A 21,547-nucleotide genomic window follows, 5' to 3' on the forward strand; every position below is an offset into this window, starting at 1 on the left:
TATGAGCTGCTCTATTATACCATCGCTACAATTCCTCCTCTGCCCCCATCGAACATGTTGACTGTAGTCGTTGCAGGCCATATACGAGAAGTTTTAATGGGTATCGGTGCCGCAATTTCCGTCATGCAGCTTGACTTGTGCTTACAACTACGAAAAGTGCGCACCCTTATACCGGTCTTCCATTACCTTCTGCCAATGGTGAGCCTATCAACCCTTGTGGACTGTGTGCAGCCCGCATCACCATTGACGGCATCTTGCACTACATTGAGTTCACTGTGCTATCATCCTGTGTCCATCAACTAATCCTTGGCTGGGATTTCCTCTGCAACGCATCAACAGTCATTACGTGTTCCCCTCCTACTCTTCAAATCACTGAATGCAACACTACTGCAGATTCAGAACCCTCTTGCTTCCACTTGATTATGGTTGCCAATCACATACTCTATCCTGGCTGTGAAGATATTCTTTCTGTAACTTCTGATGCCGTGGCTGATGAGGACATCTTGATTACACCCAGCCTCATCTCCTGTCAAGGGGTATTATAATCATGTCACTTATTCGCTTCTACAATGGTTCTTCTCTTCTCGCCGCCTTCAACAACACATCGGAGCCCATTCTTCTGCACTGCGGCTCTGCTGTTGCTGCTGTTGCTCCCACCCAGCCTGTCATCCTTCTCTCCATTTCCACCTCAGGTCACTCTGATTCATCCCCTGTTTCACTCAGTGCAGAACTGTGCAACACGATCAGCACCAGCCTCACATCACACCAGACACAAGAATTGCTCGTTGTATTGATCAAGCACGCAGCCTCATTCAACGTGAGTTCTGGAGCATTGGGTCAAACTGATGCAGCAACGCATCGCATTCACGGATCGGGCATTGTTCGATGCCAGCCATATCGTTTGTCTTGAACCGAGCACAAGATTATCCAGGAAAATGTTGCTGGCAGGCTCGCCCGCAACATAATACGCCCTTTGTCCAGTTCCTGGTCATCACATATTTATTGTGTTAGTGGAAACAAAGGATGGTTCGGTTCGATTTTGTGTGGATTATCATGCTCTCAATAAAATCACAAGGATGTGTATCCCTTCCCCGAATTGACGATGCACTCTACTGTTTGCAAGGTGCCCAATTTTTCTCCAGCCTTGACTTAAGATCAGGTTACTGGCGAATTCCGATGCATGAAGATGACAAAGGGAAGGCCGTCTTTGCCAAACTAGATGGTTTATAGGAATTTAATGTAATGCCCTTTGGGCTCTGCGACACTCGTGCAACATCTGGGCGTATTATTGACACAGTTCTACGAGGCCTCAAATAGAAAACATGTCTGTTATTTGGACGACATCATCATTTTCCTTTGACATGTTCTGATCATCTCACTCGTCTCGATGAAATTTTAACAGCATTTCTCAATGCTGGCCTTCAGCTAAACATAAAGAAATGTTGCTTTGTGTTCAAACCTATTAAAGTTCTCGGCCACGCTGTAAGCAGCGAGGTAATTAAGCCTGATCCTAAGAAAATCGCTGCTGCGTTGCACTTTCCACATCAGATTCAGGTCAAAGATCTCCGCACTTTCCTGGAATCGGCATCATACTTCCGTCGCTTCATCTGTCTGCAATTTGTCTCTATTGCCTCACCTTTACATGCGCTCCTCCAAACCGACATGCCCCTTCGTCTGGTCTCCTGCTTGTGAGTTGGCATTTGAAACTCTAAAGCGTGCTCTGACTTCGGGTCCCATCCTCTGCCATTTTGATGATAAAGCTCCGACTATTTTGCACACTGGCGGCAGTGGACATGGCATTGGCGCTGTTCTTCTGCAACGACAAGACTGCTTTACCAAAAAAAGTTGTTGCCTACGCAAGCCATACGCTGAGTCCTCCAGCACAAAACTACGCTATTACTGAGAAAGAATGTCTCGCCGTTGTCTGGGCTGTTCAAAAATTCCATCTCTACCTGTACAGCCGTCACTTCACGGTCGTCACTGACCACCACGCTCTATGATGGTTATCATCTGTGAAAAACTTGTCATGTCGGGTGCTGGATTCTCCACCTTCAAGTGTGCGACTGCACAGTAACTTACAAATCAGGCCAGCAGCACAAGGAAGCCGGGACTCTCGCTCATCCTATTGCTTCGCCATCACAATATCACCCCTCCCCATCTTGCCCGCACCTTCGGAGCCTCACCGTTCAGAGCCTACACTCATGACCGCCGCCTCCATTGCTCCCGCACCAGAAATAGTCTGGGATCTTGCTCACTACCAGCGTGCTGACCCATACTGTCGAAAGCTGATAGATCGTATTAGTGGTGTTACTAGACCACCAAATGCCTGTCTCCATTGTCAACTCAACAATTTCAAGTTACGGGATGGCACGCTATTTTGGCACAGCTACAGCCTGCTGGGCCATGCCTGGGTTCCTGTAATTCCCCATTCTCTGCGCCCTCAAATTGTGCAAGCTTTTCACGACAACCCCACCGCTGGCCACCCTGGCTACCAGAAAACCTACGACCACATCAAAAGCCGTTTCTTCTGGCCTAGCCTCACAACCTTTGTTCTGAAATACGTTGCATCTTGCATCCCTTGCCAGCGACGCAAGCGGCCTACGTCACCTCCAGCCAGTCTCCTGCAACCTCTCCCTTATCCTTTCCTAATCCCGTATCCCATCTCTCCCATATCCTTTCACGCCTTTCAAAGTCGTCGGCATTGACTTGTATGAACCCCTGCCCTTGACTCCAGTGGGCAACTAATTGGTCATTACTGCAGTCGACCACCACCCAATACGCTGAAACCATAGCTCTTCATTCTGGCGCCGCTCTTGAAATCGCCAACTTCTTTCTCCACATCATACTTCTTCACCAAGCTGCACCTCGTGTCATTCCCAGCGATCATGGAAAGTCATCCCTCTCCTCCGTACTCACAGCAGTGCTTCATGCTTCGGGCACGATGCACAAAACTGTCCGCTTACTACCCTCAAACCAATGGCCTCACATAACGCTTTCATCACACCCTTTCTGATATGCTGTCCACCTACATCCGCCTTCAACCCATCTGGAACTCTACTTCCCTTTGTCACCTCTGCCTACAACACTGCCGTTCAACAAAACCACCACCTACTCTCCGTTTATTTTCATGTTCATAGCCACCCCCCTACCTTTTCACTTGAAGCATCTTTCTTCTCAGCTTCCCCACCTTCTGCCGCACCTTTCCACAAACAATTCATTTCTCTTATCACTTACAGCTGTGAGCTTGCCCGCCTACAAACTGAAGCCACTCAAGCTTCCAGAAAAAGCAGCTATAACTCGACCCACCGCTCAGTGTCTTTCTGCCCTGGTGATGAAGTACTGCTCTGGACACCCACTCGCATCCCCTGCTTGTGTGAAAAATGTTTGAGCTGCTTCATTGGCCCGTACACAATCCTGGAACAAACTTCCCCAGTGAACTATCGAATCACCCCTGCATCGCCTGTTCGTGACTGTTGTTGTTGCGGCACCAAGGTAGTGCACGTGCTGCGTTTGAAACACTTTACCCGTCGGTCTTCCGTTCTGGAGGGGGAAGAGTGTAAGCACTGTGAATGAACGTCAGCTTCATCTGTACATATCCATCATCATCGGTCATCTCGTCCGGAGAAGACGAAGTGTGGACAAATTGCTGCTGGTTGATAGCTGCTGCATCCGCTTGTCTGTGTAAAAGTGAACCTGTCAGTGCTTCCATCTGTCTCAAAATATTTACATAACGTTTCAATACAGAGATATGATCGTGCTAATTTCAAGAAAACAGCAAACAATGAAAATTTCTGAGGACAATAAAAAAAAAAAGCCCATTTTTTATATTTTTTAAACTTTGTCCACATATTCTCCTCCACTTCAACATTAAAAATAATTAAAAACATGTTTCGTAATATTGATGCACTAGTAGTTGCGGCCATTTGAATAAGACCCTTGCACAAGAATTAGCAACTGTTGTAGGCCCGACTTCTTGCCCTCTAAGTGTATAAAATGCAAGCAGGATTAGATTTCAAGTTCTTAAATAAATCCCAGCAGTACAGAAAAGATGTTGATGGAACTGAGGATGTTCATTTTAAGATGATTTGGCCACCGGAGCGGCCATGAGCGCGGTGTGCGCACCTGAGACATTCATTTTAACAAGTGGTGCAGTGAGTGCTCGTCTTCCCTTCCTCAGACTGACAGAGTTCGAAACAGTAGTGCCTCTCGGGTAGCTGTTCGACGCATATGCACTGGAGCTTCGCTATTCTATTCTCCATTTGTTCGCACTGAAACAAGACACTGATAACACAGGTGTGAAGGAAGTGAGATCAAAGCACTGTTGGGGAGCTTTGAGCACCCGCTTCACCAGCACGGGTGACAGCCGCTGCTGCATGAGAAACTTCACTGCACCAGATGTGATCAGTGGAAAGCATGAACGGTATGCTCCAGTGGCAAAGCAAGGTATCGAGCCCCCCCCCCCCCAAAAAAAAAAGAAAAAGGAAAAAAGCTATTGGTAATTAGATGTGTGCGCCTATCTCAGTTGATGACAGCCAGACGGCCTGAACTGGGTCTTTTGCCACATGTTCAATCTGCTGTTCACACTTCATGCCAGCACGCATAGCCGGGATTGCATGGAAGAAATTGTGTATACAGGAATGAAGGTAATCTGCACTGTTGAATCACTTGAGTAAACGATTGCAGCCCAGAAACACTGTTCTTTAATGAGGCAGTTCTCCATGACCATCACAATTTCTACATGTCACTAAAAATTATTTGGAATGCTTGCTCATTGAACTTTATCTTCTTTTTGGGTAATCTGCGTTATGGTGAAAGTGAATTGCAAAAAATATTTGTATGCTGCCCGGTGCCACAACACATCAGGAACTTCACGTGTACAAAACTGATTCTGAATAATTCATTGCTGTGTCTCTCACAGCTAATTTGCAACATTAAGACAAAAATTACTAGGTACAATATTGTTACGAGTGGAGAACGATGAGGACAAAATGGTGCGCTCTTGCATGAAAGGTGAAGAGAAAGACGTGCGTCGAATGCTAAGCTCTCATTGCCTGGCTCCTGGCTGTCTTGTCTCTCAATGTCTATCTTTAATCCTCTTTTATAAACATATTTATACCTGTCACAATATTATGCCAAAATTTAAAAACCATACGCGATTCAGAAATGTCATAGAATCTTCAAACCTGCTTGGTGCGCTGTGCCTTGCCCAAGGGCCTTAAGTGGCCGTAATTACTAGTGCAACAAAATTATGCAATATGTTTTTTAATGATTTTGAAAGCTGAAGTACAGGACAAAATATCAAAGAATTTTTTGTTTTTAATTGAGTTAAAACATTTTTATTCACTGTTTTTATGAAATTAGCGCAATCATATCTTTATATTGAAACATTACATAAATATAAGCTTTAGCAATTTGATAGACAAGTATGTTGAGAACATAGTGTGTAACAATTGCTGCTGTTCCATAAACCTTTTTTTTTTTTAGATAAAGGCCTGCAATATAGATAAAATTTCGTTTCGTGGGCCAATTTTGAGAAATTTTATGAAAACATCTACACTACCCGAAAAAGCGAAAATTAACTGAATACAACTAAAAACATGCATATATTTAGTCAGGCAATCTTCAGCTACCTAACATTATCACATTTTGTGTAATTCATAACCAAAGTTGCCCAAAACAGCAAAGAAAGTAAGCGCGGCACTCCACACCTGTTTGTCATTATTTTCTGTACCTCGAAAAATTTTTGGCAGCAAAATCAATTGCAGATCTCTTTTTTCCAGTTATCAGGCAACAATGTGTCAAATTTTGGTATAAATATAAAAGGTCAACCAACCATGCTTTGTTTGACCTTACGTAGAAACTCCCATGGAAAGGTTCTGCAGTGTTGTGGCATCATCTGCTAGGCTGCAGCTTCAACCAAAGTACCTCTGAAGAAAAAAAAAGTACTTGTTCGGAAAAAAAAATAAAAAGCTTTTTTCTTTAAATTAAGAAAGAATTTTGGAAATGGCTACAAAATCTGGTTGTAGGCAGTTGAGGGTGAGAAGACACTCGCAGCAAATTTCTTGGCAGGAAGGAAGAAAATCTGAAGAAATAGGTATGTTAGCGGCATCACCAAAGTGTAAAAAAATGATACAGAAACACCAAAGCAGCTATAGGTATGGTTTGTGATGCTATCACATTCCACTCTTAAAGTGCCCTAGGTGTGCCTCCAAGTTTTTTTTATGTTGCCAGCAACAAGCAGTACTGCCTAGGTGTTCGACACAGTAAGATGAAAGTAAGAGAGATTTTTAATAGCTGCACAGATGACATGAGGCAGTGTGTATTTGCAAGTTCCACATATTGTGTCGACGCCATGAGGCTACCTCTGAAAACGTCCAAAAGGTGGTAGCGGCAGAGGATGCCCTGCTTACAGAAGCGCCTCCTACCCAACATTTATGCTTCCTATCGCATCGCATGCTGCTTTTAGCGTGCCATTCTGTTTCAGTTGCTGTTTTTTTATATAATCACATTTTATTATAACGTCCACGCATACAAAGAAATTCAGTTGCTGAGTTTCAATTTTCTTTCTTTCACACAGCACTCGACCTGTGTGACCAAAGACGGCATGAACATATACATGAACCTGCATAATAATGAACGTTTAAAGCAGTGTGAGAAGAATGGATGCAAAGAATAAAAACGCTAGCGACATGACTAGAGCTGCTTGTTGTTTTTGTATTCCTTTAATTATCACTGTTAGTCTGCACTATCTCGGATTTCTTGCGTAATTGGCATTGAAAAACTTCGTATCAAGGCTATAACAGTTTTTGGAGAGCATTTCGCATTGTTATTTTATATAGTGCATCACCATGGAGCAGTGACCTGGACTGTGCGTAAAATGTGAATTGCCTTTGAGTGGACTACCCTTGAGCGCAGCATTTCTTGTAAAAAATAAGTCTGTCTTCCACGCGATTCCTTGTGTGCAATGCTTGCAGCCTGAAAATACCGCATGCACACTAAATTTGGAGTATGCACTGAATTTTGCGACGACATCGGGCAACAGTAGCCTTTGTAGTACCCAGGAAGTTGTAGCCATTCATGCTATAAAGCCGAAATTATGCTGATTATCTAGCGGCCACTGCTGAAAAATTATTTCGTTCAAAATCGATATCTACCAGTGGTGCTCGAAAAGAAATGAGCCCTGTAGGCCATCATTGCCACTTTTCAGCGCCATCATTATATGCATTTTGCTTTCTAGGCAGCAAGGTGAAATCGGGTAAAAAGCGAGGCCACTGAATGCAGGGTCCGCGTACACCTACAATGGCGTTTATATGCGCTTCCTGTTGAAATGAGTACCATGAATAGGATAAGAGTCATAGAATTTCTGGGTATCCCTCTTGCTCTCGACGCACGTTTGTCTGCCACCTTCCTTGTTGCGACTAAAGCCACCTCAATACAAGCAACACCTACCACTCCACGCCTCCATAGTCGAATGCTTTGCATACCAGACCAGTCACCTCTACGTTGGGTGGTTTCTACTGCACTTGAAATGCACACGCACAAAATGCTTCTACGGTAACAGCATTACAGAGCCTATATTGAGAGCTTTTTCGACAAAGCTTGCGAATAATGTGTAGTCAGGCCATGAGATAGCTAAATATTTTCAAGGCCTTCAAGCATAGCCTACGATTGAGAGGTGCACTCCATTAGAAGCATATAGGCTGCATATCAGTGCACTTGGTCCCTTTGCAAACAGCTGCTAAAACCCCTCCCTTTGCCCTGCACACACCTGCCAAGCAGTGTCTTCACACAGCTGCACTTTGCCTCTCCTTCCCTACTTTGTGACTTTTCTATTACTTGCAATGTTTGTAATTCCCCTGCAATATGATGCCAGGGGCAGTGTAAGTATATGAAAAAAAAAAAGTTGTGGAACTTCAAGCTTGACTTGAACCTAGTGATATGAGCAAAACGCTGTGTTACTCATGGTTGTTCGTGGTTTAACAAGGTTAGGCATGGTTTGATGGCTTGAATTAGGGGGACATTCTAAGTTTGCCTTTAGAACAGATGCGATAGCCCCTGTAACGCTGCCTTTAATTCCGTAATTGTGTTTATATTTCTTCAAGTTAGTTTTTGTAGAAAGGAAAGCACAGTATCTGTCCCACGTGGACACCTGGTGGTCAAGGTCACATCACCTTTTTATGCCGCAATTTTTTTAATACGGGTAAACAAGCGGCACACATCTCCAGGACGGTCAGATTCGGCCTAGCGTCTTTGATTCACAGCCCAACGACTAGCACCTGCAACCAGTTCTTCCATAGCTTTGTGACGCCTCGAACAGTGCCTGCACTTGTATCGGAAGAATGGCGAGTCACGTGGTTAGGTGCACCTGCTGAGCGATAGGAGTCAATCGGTTAGGCTCATGTTTTCATGGTTACTGGTACGAAACAACATGACCTTCTTGAGCTTTGCATGCAAGAAATGGAGCTTCCGCCCCCCTCCCCCCCCCCCCCCCCTCAAAAAAAAAAAAAGAAAGAGAGACTAACTGCTGCACACAGCAGATGTGTTGGATGTGCCCAGCATTAGCCTGGCAGAGCATTTCTTCACAACTGAAACACTTGGCAGAAGCATGCATGAAGGATACATGTCTTTATTCAGGTTCTGGAAGTCACTCGCTCTGCACCTAATTTCTGCCTCCAAAACAGGATGTGCCACTCTTGTGAAAGGGTTTTGGCACTGCAGGAAAGCTGACTCCTAGAGTTTTGTGCAGGGTCCATTAGGAAATTGTGTTTTTGCACCTATGATCGTCACTGTGCATCTCAAGTGGCTGCATTGAATTCTTGTTCAGGTTACTTTTTAATGGCCATTATTTCAAAATGTGTGGCATGCCATTTTCTTGCCATTTACTCGTACTAGGTTTGTTACCAACATGTTCAGCATTCCAATCAAAATGTTTGGCATCACTGTGAAGAAGCTGCATGAAGAAAGAGAGGGCACAAATGTGGGACTTCTAGCCAGCATTCAACAGCTGCTCATCTCTAATTCTTAACTAATGTTGCGGGAAAAATAGGAGATTTGTTGACAGAAAATTTTCTACCATCCTTGAGCTTTCAAGTTGAAAGTCTTTGATTTGGTCTGTCACATAACTCTGACTAGCTGCACACAGTGGTCAAAATACTATGCCAGTGTGCTAGTTCGTCATACCTTAAGAATGATGACAAACTTTTAATGTTGTCTTTTGTATATGGGTGCATTAGTTATAATGTAAACATATTTTTTTTTATTTATTCATAATGCTGGCAGTATTAAATGTTTACTTCAGACAACTTGTGAAGTGTTTTGTACCCTGCTGTTCATTTTCATTCATCCCATTACACAGTTTTCACTTGATTCAGGCCCTTTGCTTCCATGCATAGTGTGTCTGCCTAGGCAAAACTGTTTTCATTTATTGGCTACCAACCAGATGTCTGCAGAATTCTGGAAAAATGAAATATGGTGGTTTGAGATATTATAAAAAGTGGTCAGAGAGTACAGGACTACTTTTATTTTACAATTGTATGGCTCTTTTTTGCTCCTAGTTGCAATAAATAATTTTGTGTTCACACATTTCCAACTGTGGTTTCAAAGAGCTTTAAAAATCTGCTTTGTTTAATATGAGCAACATGGGCTGCTGTAATATTGATGAAAGGTTTTGATGATATTTATTCAAATTTTTGACAGGTCAAATAGAAATCAAAAGCTGTCTCAAATGTAGGTAGATAAGTAAGCACCAAAAGATTTTCAGCAGTTTGTCCTTTATTTTTCTGCACAGATCTTTGACTTCAAACTTTCTCCTGAAGAGATGAAGACCATAGATGGCTTCAACAGAAACTTCAGATTTGTTACTGTGCCCTGGTAAGAAAAAACAAATAGTATGTCATGGTATTCAGGTAGAGCTGTCTATCAGTGGCCAGGCTTTGATTGCATTGTTGCTGTAGTTGTGGAGCATTTTCTGGACTGAACAGGGGTTTTGCTGGGTTATGCCGAGTTATGCCTTGAGTAAGCGAGCAATCTGGGCACGGCAGGTTGTTTTGTTGTTCTACTTTCCAGGTAGATGTTAAAGTTGGTTGCTACGATATTCATTTATATTATCCCTGTTGCAGAACTTACCTTCACTGCATAGATATAGTTGGTGTAAGACAGAAAACATCAATAATTATATTTGTAAGTTAGAATATACATTTTTTTTTATTAAGCAAACATGCTCTAGGTTAATTGTGCATGGAACTAGACAAGAAATTTGGCAGTGCAGGCAGGTTCCAAAAAATGTTATGTAAATAGCATGTGGGCTTCAAAATGAAAGCTGCAGTCAATAGAAGTAAATAAAAGACAAAAGTTCAGTACTGTTCTTTCAACAACACTGGATAAAAATGGATAGCAATGGTTATAATTTAAACATTACCTTTCTGATGCTTCTGGAAATCATGTTTCATTCGCTGGAATGGCTAATTTGAGCAGCAAGTTCCATGATCATATAGTGTGTGGGAAAAAAAATTAATGAAAAAATGTGTATTACGTTTTTTTTTTTTTATGTATTGTTATAGGTGCCTTGATGTGGGTGTCGAGTGATGGCACTCTGATCGCTTAACAAAACAGCAGTGAAGGCTATGGGGGTCACATGAAATCAATTTTTTTAAGCTGTAAGCTTACACAATGGCATTGTGTGCAAGTGACAATTTAGATATTTTTCATGACCTCTAGCTGGCATAATCATGTCAGGTTTCCACACTGCTGCTGGACAATTAACAATTGATGAGATATATTAGTGTGAAGTTTTTAATATATTAAGCAGCTAATTAAAGCTTCTTTCTTGATGCCAAATATAGACACACTTTGATTACTGATTATTCTAATATCCTTGTTCCACTTTGAACTTGAAGGAAAGAGAAGCCTAGACTTTTGAACCTCCCTTCGTGGGAACTGACACAGTTCCCACGACATGCTCTGTAACAGTATTAGTGCATCTCATACTAAAGCAGCTATGTGATATAAATTTGCATCTTATGGCTCATTTAATCCAGTTTACAATTTCTCTAACTACTGTATAAAATTTAAAATGGGGGAGCTTCACAGTCTTTTAATTTTGGATAAATCACACAGTTCTCTTTTTGATGTACTGCTTGAATATATAATATATTGGAAAATTTTAACATCCGTACAGCTGATACAGTAGCGTGTTGCTAATGCTACCATTGCCATGCTTGTTTATCAATATTTACCATACAGATTTGGTCACCATAGTTTGTGTGTTTTCAGCACAGTGACGCTAAAATTTATTAACAATGTATTAAGAAGCCAGGATCCTGAAAGAACCGTGTACAATTTCTCTGTAGTATCTGTTTCTTGCCACCAGTCTTGCTTTTCTGCTCTTTTAGGGGTCCCAGAGTAAGATGTTTTGGCATTGGTTTTACTCTTCCAGGTCACTGAAGCACAAGTACTACCCTTTCCATGATGCAGCATAAACTGGCAGCTATGCTGTGTGCTCTTCCTCGTGCTGCCGTATCAATTACACTGCTGCTTCGCATATTGAAAACCATTTTAGCATGCTTATACTGAACATATATGCTTGTAGCACTAAAGAAGCACAAACATTGTGACCAATGCAGTGAAGACAGTGACAGTTACTTTGTCCTCTTCTTTTAAACCTAAGTAGCACAAAACTGCGCTTCCTTTTTTTTTTTCTTCTTTTTTTCACATCAGAGATGTTGTGATTAGACCAGCACTGCCAACTTAACTTTCCACACTTAGATGTTGGCCTTGTCTTGATAAATACCAGTACTAAATATGAGTTTTCTGTATTGGAGGTATTGTCTCCTGCTTTAGCGGGAGGCATTGCTGCCTGCTGTCATTCTGCATTTTCGAAGGCTGTGTACACAGAATCATTTCTAAAGAAGTGTTGCTCCTGAAAGTTACTACAGAATTTGTGAGGTGAAAGCCACTTGTGCACCGCTTTAGTCACGGCCTTTTTAACCCACAAGTAGCAGGTTTTTGCTTGTCATAAGAAAATAAACTAGTACATCAAGCTCATGTGGCTGTTCATTTTGTTTAACTCTGAAGCAATCATGAACCAAATGAGTTTTATTACAGTTTGAACTGCACGGTGAAAAAGTAAAGCATATACCGTATATAATTAATTTCGACAAGTTGGAATTCGTAACTTGCATACTACATCCATATTTTGTTACATACTTACATATGCAACATACCATTTCTTTTTTTTTTCCAATGTACAGTGTTTTGCAAGATTGTCTGAACCATATTGAAAAATTATCCCGCTTCGACCAGAGGATCGTTTGCTGTGAAACCATGCAGAAAGCTTCCAGATTATTGGTCCTTTTGTTGCATAGCAAGTTTGACAATGGTGCTTACTTGATTCGGGCACACATGGTGAAAAAACATAACCATCTGCGGCGAGATTGAGGGAGCGAAAACGCCAGTACAGAGTTTCCGGTGAATGGCAGTGGTAGCGCCAGCTACCATCGCTACGAAAACTTACTATATTTGCTTCAGCACTTTAGGGTTGTGGTGCCTTCCTCCAGCTATTCCAGATGGCGCCACCACATTTTGTCAGAACTTGTCATTGGCAACTTTCGCGGTCTCAATTTCATCGCAAAGGGTTCTGGTTCAACATATGCACTCAAACCAGGTAAGCACCATTGTCAAACTTTCTACACAACAAAAGGGTCAACAATGCGTAAGCTTTCTGCATGGCTTCGCCCGGTTCAGATCAAGTTGCTCAACACTGTAGGAGACTTTTTTCTTTTTACAATTTGCAAGTACGTCTTGTAAACGGTGAGACATACATGCGTTTTTTTACATGGCCGTTAATACTTCCGCAATTACGATACTTGTAGTCATGCAGGCTCCAAGCATCGATAATTTGAAATGGCAAAAAGTGGCGGCATTCGCACTTATCACCTGTCTACAGTGCCAAGGCAAGCCAACTAACTAGTTGCCATTTGTAGCCTTGTTTACTGGCTACCACATGCATGGTTTAGGCAGTGCTTAAAGTATGGCTCCAACGAAGGGGGGTCTCTAGTTATTTGAGCTCTGAAGGAGAGGAACATATGGGAGAGAAAATGCCTGGTGGCCTGTTTTACGTAGTTTTATACAAAAGAGAACTATTTTTAAATATTTTTTTGTTTGTTCAGTTTATGACAAAGTTTTATACAAGGAGAAGAAGTCATTTTTTAAGTTATTTTTTGTTCAGTTTACGACGCAAACCTGAAACAAGCTATTCGTGCACACTCTGCCAGTGTGCTTGACGATTTCTGAAGTAAAATGTTAACAGTGATATGAAGCGTCGGTGATTGTAATGTATGCTATATTATGTGCGATACTGTTTTAAAGCATTCTTGTCGCCCTGGAGGTAAAACAGTATTTACAGCAGCAGTATGATATCGAACGAAGGACTGACAGGGGACCGCACGGATACAGAATAAAAAGAGAAAAAAAGTTATACAAACTAAAACATCACTAATTTAGTACTGGACGTGGTGAACAAAGCTTCTAAAAGGCTTAGAACCGTTGTGTATATTTGTAGAAGCTAGAAGGTTTGTTTAGCCGTGAAGACTGCCGAGTGGAGACTGTGCATTACATTTGCCATTGTTGCCGCGTAGCCTAGTAGTTTATTCGTGTTGTGAAGGCATGCCTCCCAGAGTTCTTCCAGACAGTGTGTAGCTCACTCAACATTTATTCTTGCGTCTCGGATTTTCGAAAATGAGTTGCGAACCTTCCTGAACATCACACTAAAATTTTCGAAACGATTGAAGCCAAATTTCTCGACTATTACTGACAAGAAAACAAATGTTCAACATTCAGAAATAATGCCACCTTTCCGTCCTCATGAAGGAAGGCCTCAGACCCTTTTTCAATATTGGAGGAGGGTCTCAAACCTCCCCCCTCACCCCTGAGACTCCCCTGACTTTAAGCCCGGACCAAAATTCTTGACCGTAGGATTCCCTCCCAGTTGCCTTTGAATAAACGCTGCATCGCTTTAAAAGCACTAAACTTTTTGTTCTTTGCTTATTTAGTTGGAGTTTTGTTACTTCAGTATCACTGAAAACATTCATGTAATATGTCTTAACTTACATACAAATGAATCTGTGAGTGATGAAATTTCTTGAATCGGAACAACCTGCCTATCGTAAATATGCTGTAAGCTAATTGCTTCACAATGCTCACCTGCTTTAACGCACATATGCAGCTAAACAAGTCATCGCCTTATGTTTTTTTTTTTTTCTTTAGAGGGAACAGGTCGTAAAATTCTTTCAGCCAATTTTTGCCGTAGTGCGCAAAAGGTCTGAAGGAGGAGGGGGTACATCAGTCGCATAGCTAAAATGATGCCTCTCCCAGGTTTCATCCTGTGCATCCATCGATTACCATAAGAGCTAATGCGGGAAACCTTTCGGCAATGAAACAAGCCAACCTGGCCAGCCTCTTTCACTGCAGTTCTACTGACGAACAGCCAAGGCACGGTCGTGTCCCCCTGGACCGAACAGCTGGTGCAGGTACAAACTAGTTGAAGCACTTGGCCAAGTGAAATATGTCCAAAAAGGAGGGCTTCCACATGATCTGCTGGACAGGGTGAAAGCTATGTGCAGCGATCTATGTTCAGAGGAGCTCCTATCAAAGTGTCTACATGGGGAAACACAAATGAGTGTTTCAATGGGTTAATATGGGCTCCCAAGGAGGTGTATGTAAGCCCTTCTGTTTGCCTTATATGATGCTATAGCACACTGAATTCATAGTGTACAAGTTCGCATACATGCACTTTGCTACATGTTTAAGCAGTAATCCCACAATTTGGGTCTTTATTATCTCACGCATACTCATTTGCATGCACTCATAAGCTACCACATAATGTGAAAGCCAAGTCTACATAGATTTAAAGCCTCGCTCTAACCAAGCGATACGAACATGCTCGCATGGCTTAGGAGTGGCCTGTCTGATTCAAGATTCAAGGGTCCTGGAGGGTTCTATTCCCATATGAAAGGAGCAGCCTAAGCTGGCACTTCCTGCCAGCTCACTCTGATCACGTCGTCTCCTCTCAGAGCCTGGCCATGTCACCTCCCAATGGTAACTACCACCTGCCAGAGGTGTGATCGTTACTTTTGGTTCACAACATGGATTGCGGACTTTCTGGATAACAGGGCCTTTAATGCCAGTCGTCACGCACCCAGGTCATGTGACCTTGTGATGTCATCAACATCTCAAACAGTTGGAATTTCATAGCAGATTCGGCAGGTTGTCTAGAAGACTGGAGTCAACAGGTTACATGGCAAGGTTGTGTAGGGTTGTGGCATCATCCACTGGGTCGCAGCTTCAACCAGTGTACGTCTGAAGAAGAAAAAGGACTGTTTTATTTAATTTAAGAAAGATGTTTAAAAATGACTACAAAATTTAATTGCAGCCAGTTAGGGTGAGAAAACACTTGCAGCAGATTTCTTGGTAAAAGGAAAAAAATTTGAAGAAATAATATGTTAGCAACATCACCAAAGTGTAAAAAAATGGCACAGACACACCAAAGCAGATACAGATGTGGTTTGTGATGCTATGACATTCCAGTGTGCCTTCAAGTTTTTTATGTTGCCAGCTACAAGCAGTTTTGCTTAGGTGTTTGACACAGTAAGGTGAAAGTAAGTGATATTTTTGATAGCTACGTAGATAACTTGAGGCAGTGTGTATGTTTACTGAGGCCATGAGATAGCTAAATTTTTCTTAAGGCTTTCAAGCATAGCATACGATTGAGAGGTGCACTCCATTTGAAGCATACAGTAGTGCTGAATGTATATTTAAACTCCAGGCTGCATATCAGTGCACATGGTCCCTTTGCAAACAGCTGCTAAAACCCCTCTGCCATGCCAGTGCAGGATGATCTGAATCTGAGCTGGTTCGTGCATATTAAAGGTGGAACTACTGCCTAACATGAAAACATGCACAAGGGAGACAACAGAGCCTCGTGTCCTATTGCCTCCCTTGTGAGTGTTTTCACGTTAGGCTGTAGTTCCACCTTTAATATGCTAGTGCAGTTTGTCATCAGGACATAAGTTGGGGTGCAGCCGCAAAGACATCCGTCTAAAGTTTTGCCCTGCACACACCTGCCAAGCAGTGTCTTCACACAGTTGCACTTTCCCTCTCCTTCCCTACTTTGAGACTTTTTTTTTTCTATTACTTGCAATGTTTGTAATTCCCCTGCAATATGACGCCAGGGGCAGTGTAAGTATATGAAAAAAAAAAAATTGTGGATCTTCAATCTTGACTTGAAGCTAGTGATATGAGCAAAACGCTGTGTTACTCATGGTTATTCGTGCTTTAACAAGGTTGGGTATGGTTTGATAACTTAAATTAGGGGGACATTCAAAGTTTGGCTTTAGAACAGATGCGATAGCCCCTGTAACGGTGCCTTTTCAATCCGTAATTGTGATATTTCTTCAAGTTAGTGTTTGGAAAAAGGAAAGCACAGTATCTGTCCCACGTTTGCGTGGACACCTTGTGGTCGAGGTCACATCACCTTTTTAAGCCACAATTTCTTTAATACGGGTAAACAGGCGGCACAAATCTCCAGGACGGTCAGATTCGGCCTGGCGTATTTGATTCACAGCCCGACTAGCACCTGCAACCAGTTCTTCCACAGCTTTGTGACGCATCGAGCAGTGCCTGCACTTGTATCGTAAAATTGGCGAGTCACGTGGTTAGGTGCACCTGGTTAGGCTGATGTTTTCATGATTACTGGTACGAAACAACATGATCTTCTTGAGCTTTGCATGTTTTCGGAAAGCATTCAATTATGCGTAGTTCTGCATGCTGCAGCATGTGTTACGGTATTATTTGTGCTGGCCTAAATATATATTCAGAGAGCTATGAAAAACTGCCATTTTCTCGCTGTAACGAAAGAGTTAATCCTCCACTGTGCCGTCCCCTATCCTCAATGTTTTTTTAGGGCATTGATCTTTAAAATCAAACCAAATATTTTCAGACCCTTAGCTCAGATTTTAAAGGTATGGACGACAGAGTTGATGGCTCCTGTCTGCAGCTGTACTTGTGGATCCTTCCTTGTGTACATGTATTTTGCTGCTCGCGTAATCACTAATTGCCTAATTCGTGCCTCTATTTTCTTCCACATACTCACCCAGCATAGAGTCGTAAGCTGTAATGGAAGAGCACCCACCATTAAAGCCCTGCTTCAGCAAAGTCATATGAAAGTATATGCGTGGCGCGAGTGTGTGAGGCCTTGCAAAGCATTCTTATTGTCATTTTGTTTATGTGTATTTATGTTGCCATTATTTATTTGAGAGTTTTAGTTTACCGGGATCCACGATCCGCCACCGTGACCCTTTACCGCGCATGGGCAGGGCGCACAAGCTGATTGGTCCCGACGCGGCAGCTCAATGTGCCGCCATCCGGTATGTGGCGCCATCTAACGGCGTCAAGGAGATCTGGGCATGCGCAGTTGAACACGCAGTGGCAGATCACGGTAAACTAAAATACTCTATTATGAGATTTTTCCTCCCGTGGTCGCAAATAAGCAGTAGCTTGCTCCTCCAATTTCACGCAGTCTGAATTCAGCATGATGTCTGTGTACATGCCACGGACAACAGTTGTGCAATTATAGATGATGATCACGATCATGATCACGAAAGTCTGTGTCTTCGAGTTGACTGCCATGGAGATTCGTTTATAATGTTTGCAACGTACCGCCCTCCTTCCGCCAGCATTGATTTTTTTAATTAAAAAGCATGATATTCTTATGATGTACAGCAGAAAGTGTTTAAAGGGCCACTGTCCAGGGAAGGGCCTTTTAAGCGAAGGAGCCCAGTGTTTCAATCGGGTACCGGAGATCTAGTCTGTGCAAAATGCTAGAGTGACGCGTGCTGCAAAGCAACGAAAATACAAATCAAAGCTCTCTTATGCTCTCCTTTGGGAAGCCAGCTTTCTCATTCCCTGCGCTGGCCCGTCGAACCGCAGCTATGATGTATTTGTCGAGAATGACGTCCGTTGGTCCGTCTCGCTGTCTGAGGGTGAAGGATGGGTGTCTACCGGTGGCTGCGCGCTTTTCCTTTGCCACGGCCAGACTGAATCCAGCGGCGCACGCTCCCTTGCCCGATGTTTTTTTTTTTCTCACGCACGCGAAGTGCCACGCCCCACCTCCCGCCAAATGCGGAGGAGGAAGGGGAATTTGTCTTGCAGAGGCTAGACGACCTCGGGCAGGAGAGTGAAAAACATTTGCGAGAGAAAGGAAGGAGAGAAGTACGACAGAATCGGGTGATTGCAGTGGCTGTAACTGCGTTATTAGTTACTCTTTTCAAAAACATTTTGTGGCCTTGCGTTCTGGGGACGAAGCCTCACAGTCACCGGGGAAGAAAATAAAAATTTCGACCGGAGGTGGGACAGTGGGCCTTTAATGATTGCTGGAGATCTTAACTTACCTGAATTCCCTTGACCCAACCTGTTATCGAACTCACCTCATGAAAGCGTTGTCTTGGACATTATGTTGTCTTGTGATCTCACACAAGCTGTTAATATTCCAACTAGAGTACAGGGCACAACATCCTCAGTATTAGATCTGAGTTTCCACAGCCGATCACAGAGTGATGTTAGTGTTGAAGCAGCAGATGGCATCTCCGATCACAAGTTGGTACTGTTTACATGCAATATGCCTATAGCCAAATGCCCACTAGTTTGGTGCAGGAAGATCATAATGGATTTTACCAGGGCTAACTGTGAATCTGTTCTTCGTTACCTTGAAATGGCCCTAGATAATTTTTCTGAGGGCGACGTGAATGACCCATGGAACAAACTTAATAAAAACTCCGTGGATTACCTGCAAAATAATTCATTTAATTCGCAAAGTCAAACGGCTTAAAAAACCCAAGACTAGTAATTGTGCACTTCAACACCTAAGGCGCGCATTGGCAGAAAAACTGTGTCTGCAAACATTATTTTTATTCCAATACATTAGCCGAATTTATCAAAAGTAACCCTGCCAAATTTTGGCGCCACCTTAATCATGAAGGGCGCAGAACCGTCGATCATGTCTAGGTCGGCGAAAACGTTTTTCGCGACAGGTCACAAATATCCAAGGAGTTCAATCATTTCTTTCAGTCAGTTTTTTCGAATCCTTGTCCCCACCATAGTTTTTAAATTAACACGACCAGCGTTAGCCCGGAATTCATAACATATGAAGGAATTTTTTCAATGCTTCTCAATTTGAAGCCGAAATCATCTTGTGGCCCTGATGGCATCCCAAACGTATTCCTGCGACATTACGCTGAATCTCTAGCACACTTTCTTGTTATTATATTTCGTTTATTACTTTCTACTGGCGATGTTCCATCTGACTGGAGGCTTGCCCGTGTTGTGCCTGTTTTCAAGAAAGGCAACCGCGATCAGTTAACAAACTACCGCCCGATATCTCTCACCAGCACTACATGCAAACTTATGGAACATAATTTCGAACTACATATCTGACTTCAGAGATAAGAACAATGTTCTCTCCCCCTTTCAGCATGGTTTTCGCAAAGGGCTGTCGACAACTACACAACCGGTGTCCACAATACATTTCTTTTCTTCGGTGCTCGATAATGCCGGCCAAATTGATTTCTCGGTTTTAGCTAAGCATTCGACATCGTTACACATTTCGGTCTATTATATAAACTTTTCGAGCTGGGTATGCTTCAAACTGTGCCTAATTTGATTTCATCATATCTAGACATGCGCCAGCAATTTGTTGATCTTGAAGGCCATTATTCAGACTGCCTTTCCGTAACCTCCGGTGTTCCACAAGGAAGCGTGTTAGGTCCTCTTCTTTTTTTAATTTATGTGAATGACTTGACTGCCTCTATCACGATGAAAGTGTGAATATTCGTTTATTTGCGGACGACTGCCTGCTCTTCAAGGCTATTAATAATCCAAGCGATTAAGAGGTTTTAAATTAAAGTATTAACGCTGTTTCGTACTGGTGTGAAATGAAACTTAACATCAATAAAACCGTGTTCATGCGCATCATGACCAAAAAAACCTACCATTCTTACCGATACACTATCAAGGACAGCCTTATAACTGAAACCGACAGCTTCAAATATTTAGGAGTTACAATTAGCAATCACTTGAACTGGTCCTTCCATATTCAGGACATCTACTCATCTGCGCGTTGCAAACTAGGCCAACTGAGACATAAGCTCAAGCGCTGCACTTCCGATGTAAAGCATCTAGCATACAATTGTTTAGTCCGTTTCAAGGTAGAATATGCCTGGCGGAGTCTGGGATCCTTATACAAAGCAGGATATTAATAAGTTAGAGCAAGTACAAAGATCAGCGGTACACTTCATATATAACCGCTTCCACAGACAAGATTCACCATCACAGTTGATAAGAATAAATGAAATCGAATCTTTAGCATCTCGGAGAAGGCTAGCAAGAATAAAATTTCTTTTCAACCTCTATTATCATGAATCCTTTGTTGTATTTTCAACCCTCATTGTCTAGACTTGCTAGTGGACGGAAAGAAAAATCCCGGGTGACTACATTCGTGAAAAGGAACGTAGCGGTGATCGAACATGAAATTAGTTCTCGCGACATTAAGGCGGTTTTCGTTGAAATCATCACGGGCAGGAAGAAGGACGAGGCGTCACCATCCTCATAAACTAACTCTTGTATTTGCCCGCACAAACCAATTCAAATATTCATGTTTCCCAAGGACTTTAACAGAGTGGAATGGTTTGCTTTCGCATGAGTTTGAAGGTACAAATGTCCTCTCCGCAATTCAACAATTGTTGAAGCAGTAACGTCTATTTTTTGTTATTTCCCAAAATGTGTTCTTGTTCTTTCCTTCTGCTCTCTTCTTTCCACGGAAAATGTACTATACATAGGTGTGCATAACAATGCTCGATTATGCCCCATTCCTGCCAAGGCCTTTTTTTGGCCTGCAGTATTGTATAAATATAAATAAATAACCTTTTCGATAACTAAGCAAAGGGCAATCCGAGATCAGGTGTTGAGAAATGGTTGTACCGCGTTTTGGAGGCACAACCACAGTGCGCAGAATGCTGGCTGACATGTAATATTAAATAAAACCAAACAACCATCCAAAGATGTTTAACACTTTGGCAAACTTTGTGTCAGCCTCTGAATGCCAAACTGGCAAGCAAAACAATGAAAAACCAATAGCTTAAGCAGAGTTAAACCTCGCGTAATTTTACGCTATAGCCAGAGGTGGAAGTGCTGCTCCATTCTGCTCCAAACTCGCTTCCTCGATGTTCTGCCATCAAATTTAGAACAAGACGGGAAGAATGTCACAGCACCAGGTGCAAAGATATAACGCATCTTGCACTGGACTTAATGGAAGTAAAAATTTTGTATTGAAGGGACGCATGGAGTATAATAAATATTCGTTGGCAAGTAAATTTAGTATGAACCACCGGTAATTGAAGGGAAACAATTGTGAAAAAATGGACTGTGCGTGTGACATAACACCACCTTTCAGCCGTTTGAATCGCCAGTGGAGAGAGAAGAGAGAGCAGTAAGCGAAGTA

The 21,547-nt window shown here is 42.5% G+C and overlaps 1 protein-coding gene across 3 annotated transcripts in view; it reads left to right on the top strand.

Annotated features, from left to right (window-relative positions):
• LOC146202388 (aldo-keto reductase family 1 member B1-like) overlaps positions 1-11,704 on the top strand; it is a 90,248-nt gene extending 78,544 nt beyond the window's left edge. For 2 of the 3 annotated variants that reach the window (XM_084588144.1, XM_084588145.1), the window contains exons 10-11: positions 9,788-9,870; positions 11,435-11,704. In XM_084588144.1, coding sequence (XP_084444270.1) covers positions 9,788-9,870; positions 11,435-11,477 — 126 coding nt within the window. In that variant the 3' untranslated portion in view covers positions 11,478-11,704. Of the gene's footprint in view, positions 1-6,577; positions 6,691-9,787; positions 9,871-11,434 lie in introns of those variants that run through there. The other variant, XM_084588146.1, reaches the window with a different exon arrangement.
• The last annotated feature ends 9,843 nt before the right edge of the window (positions 11,705-21,547 follow it).

The sequence above is a fragment of the Amblyomma maculatum genome, chromosome 1 (genome assembly GCF_055883805.1).
Source record: "Amblyomma maculatum isolate TAMU_Amacu chromosome 1, ASM5588380v1, whole genome shotgun sequence".
Classification (NCBI taxonomy): domain Eukaryota; kingdom Metazoa; phylum Arthropoda; class Arachnida; order Ixodida; family Ixodidae; genus Amblyomma; species Amblyomma maculatum.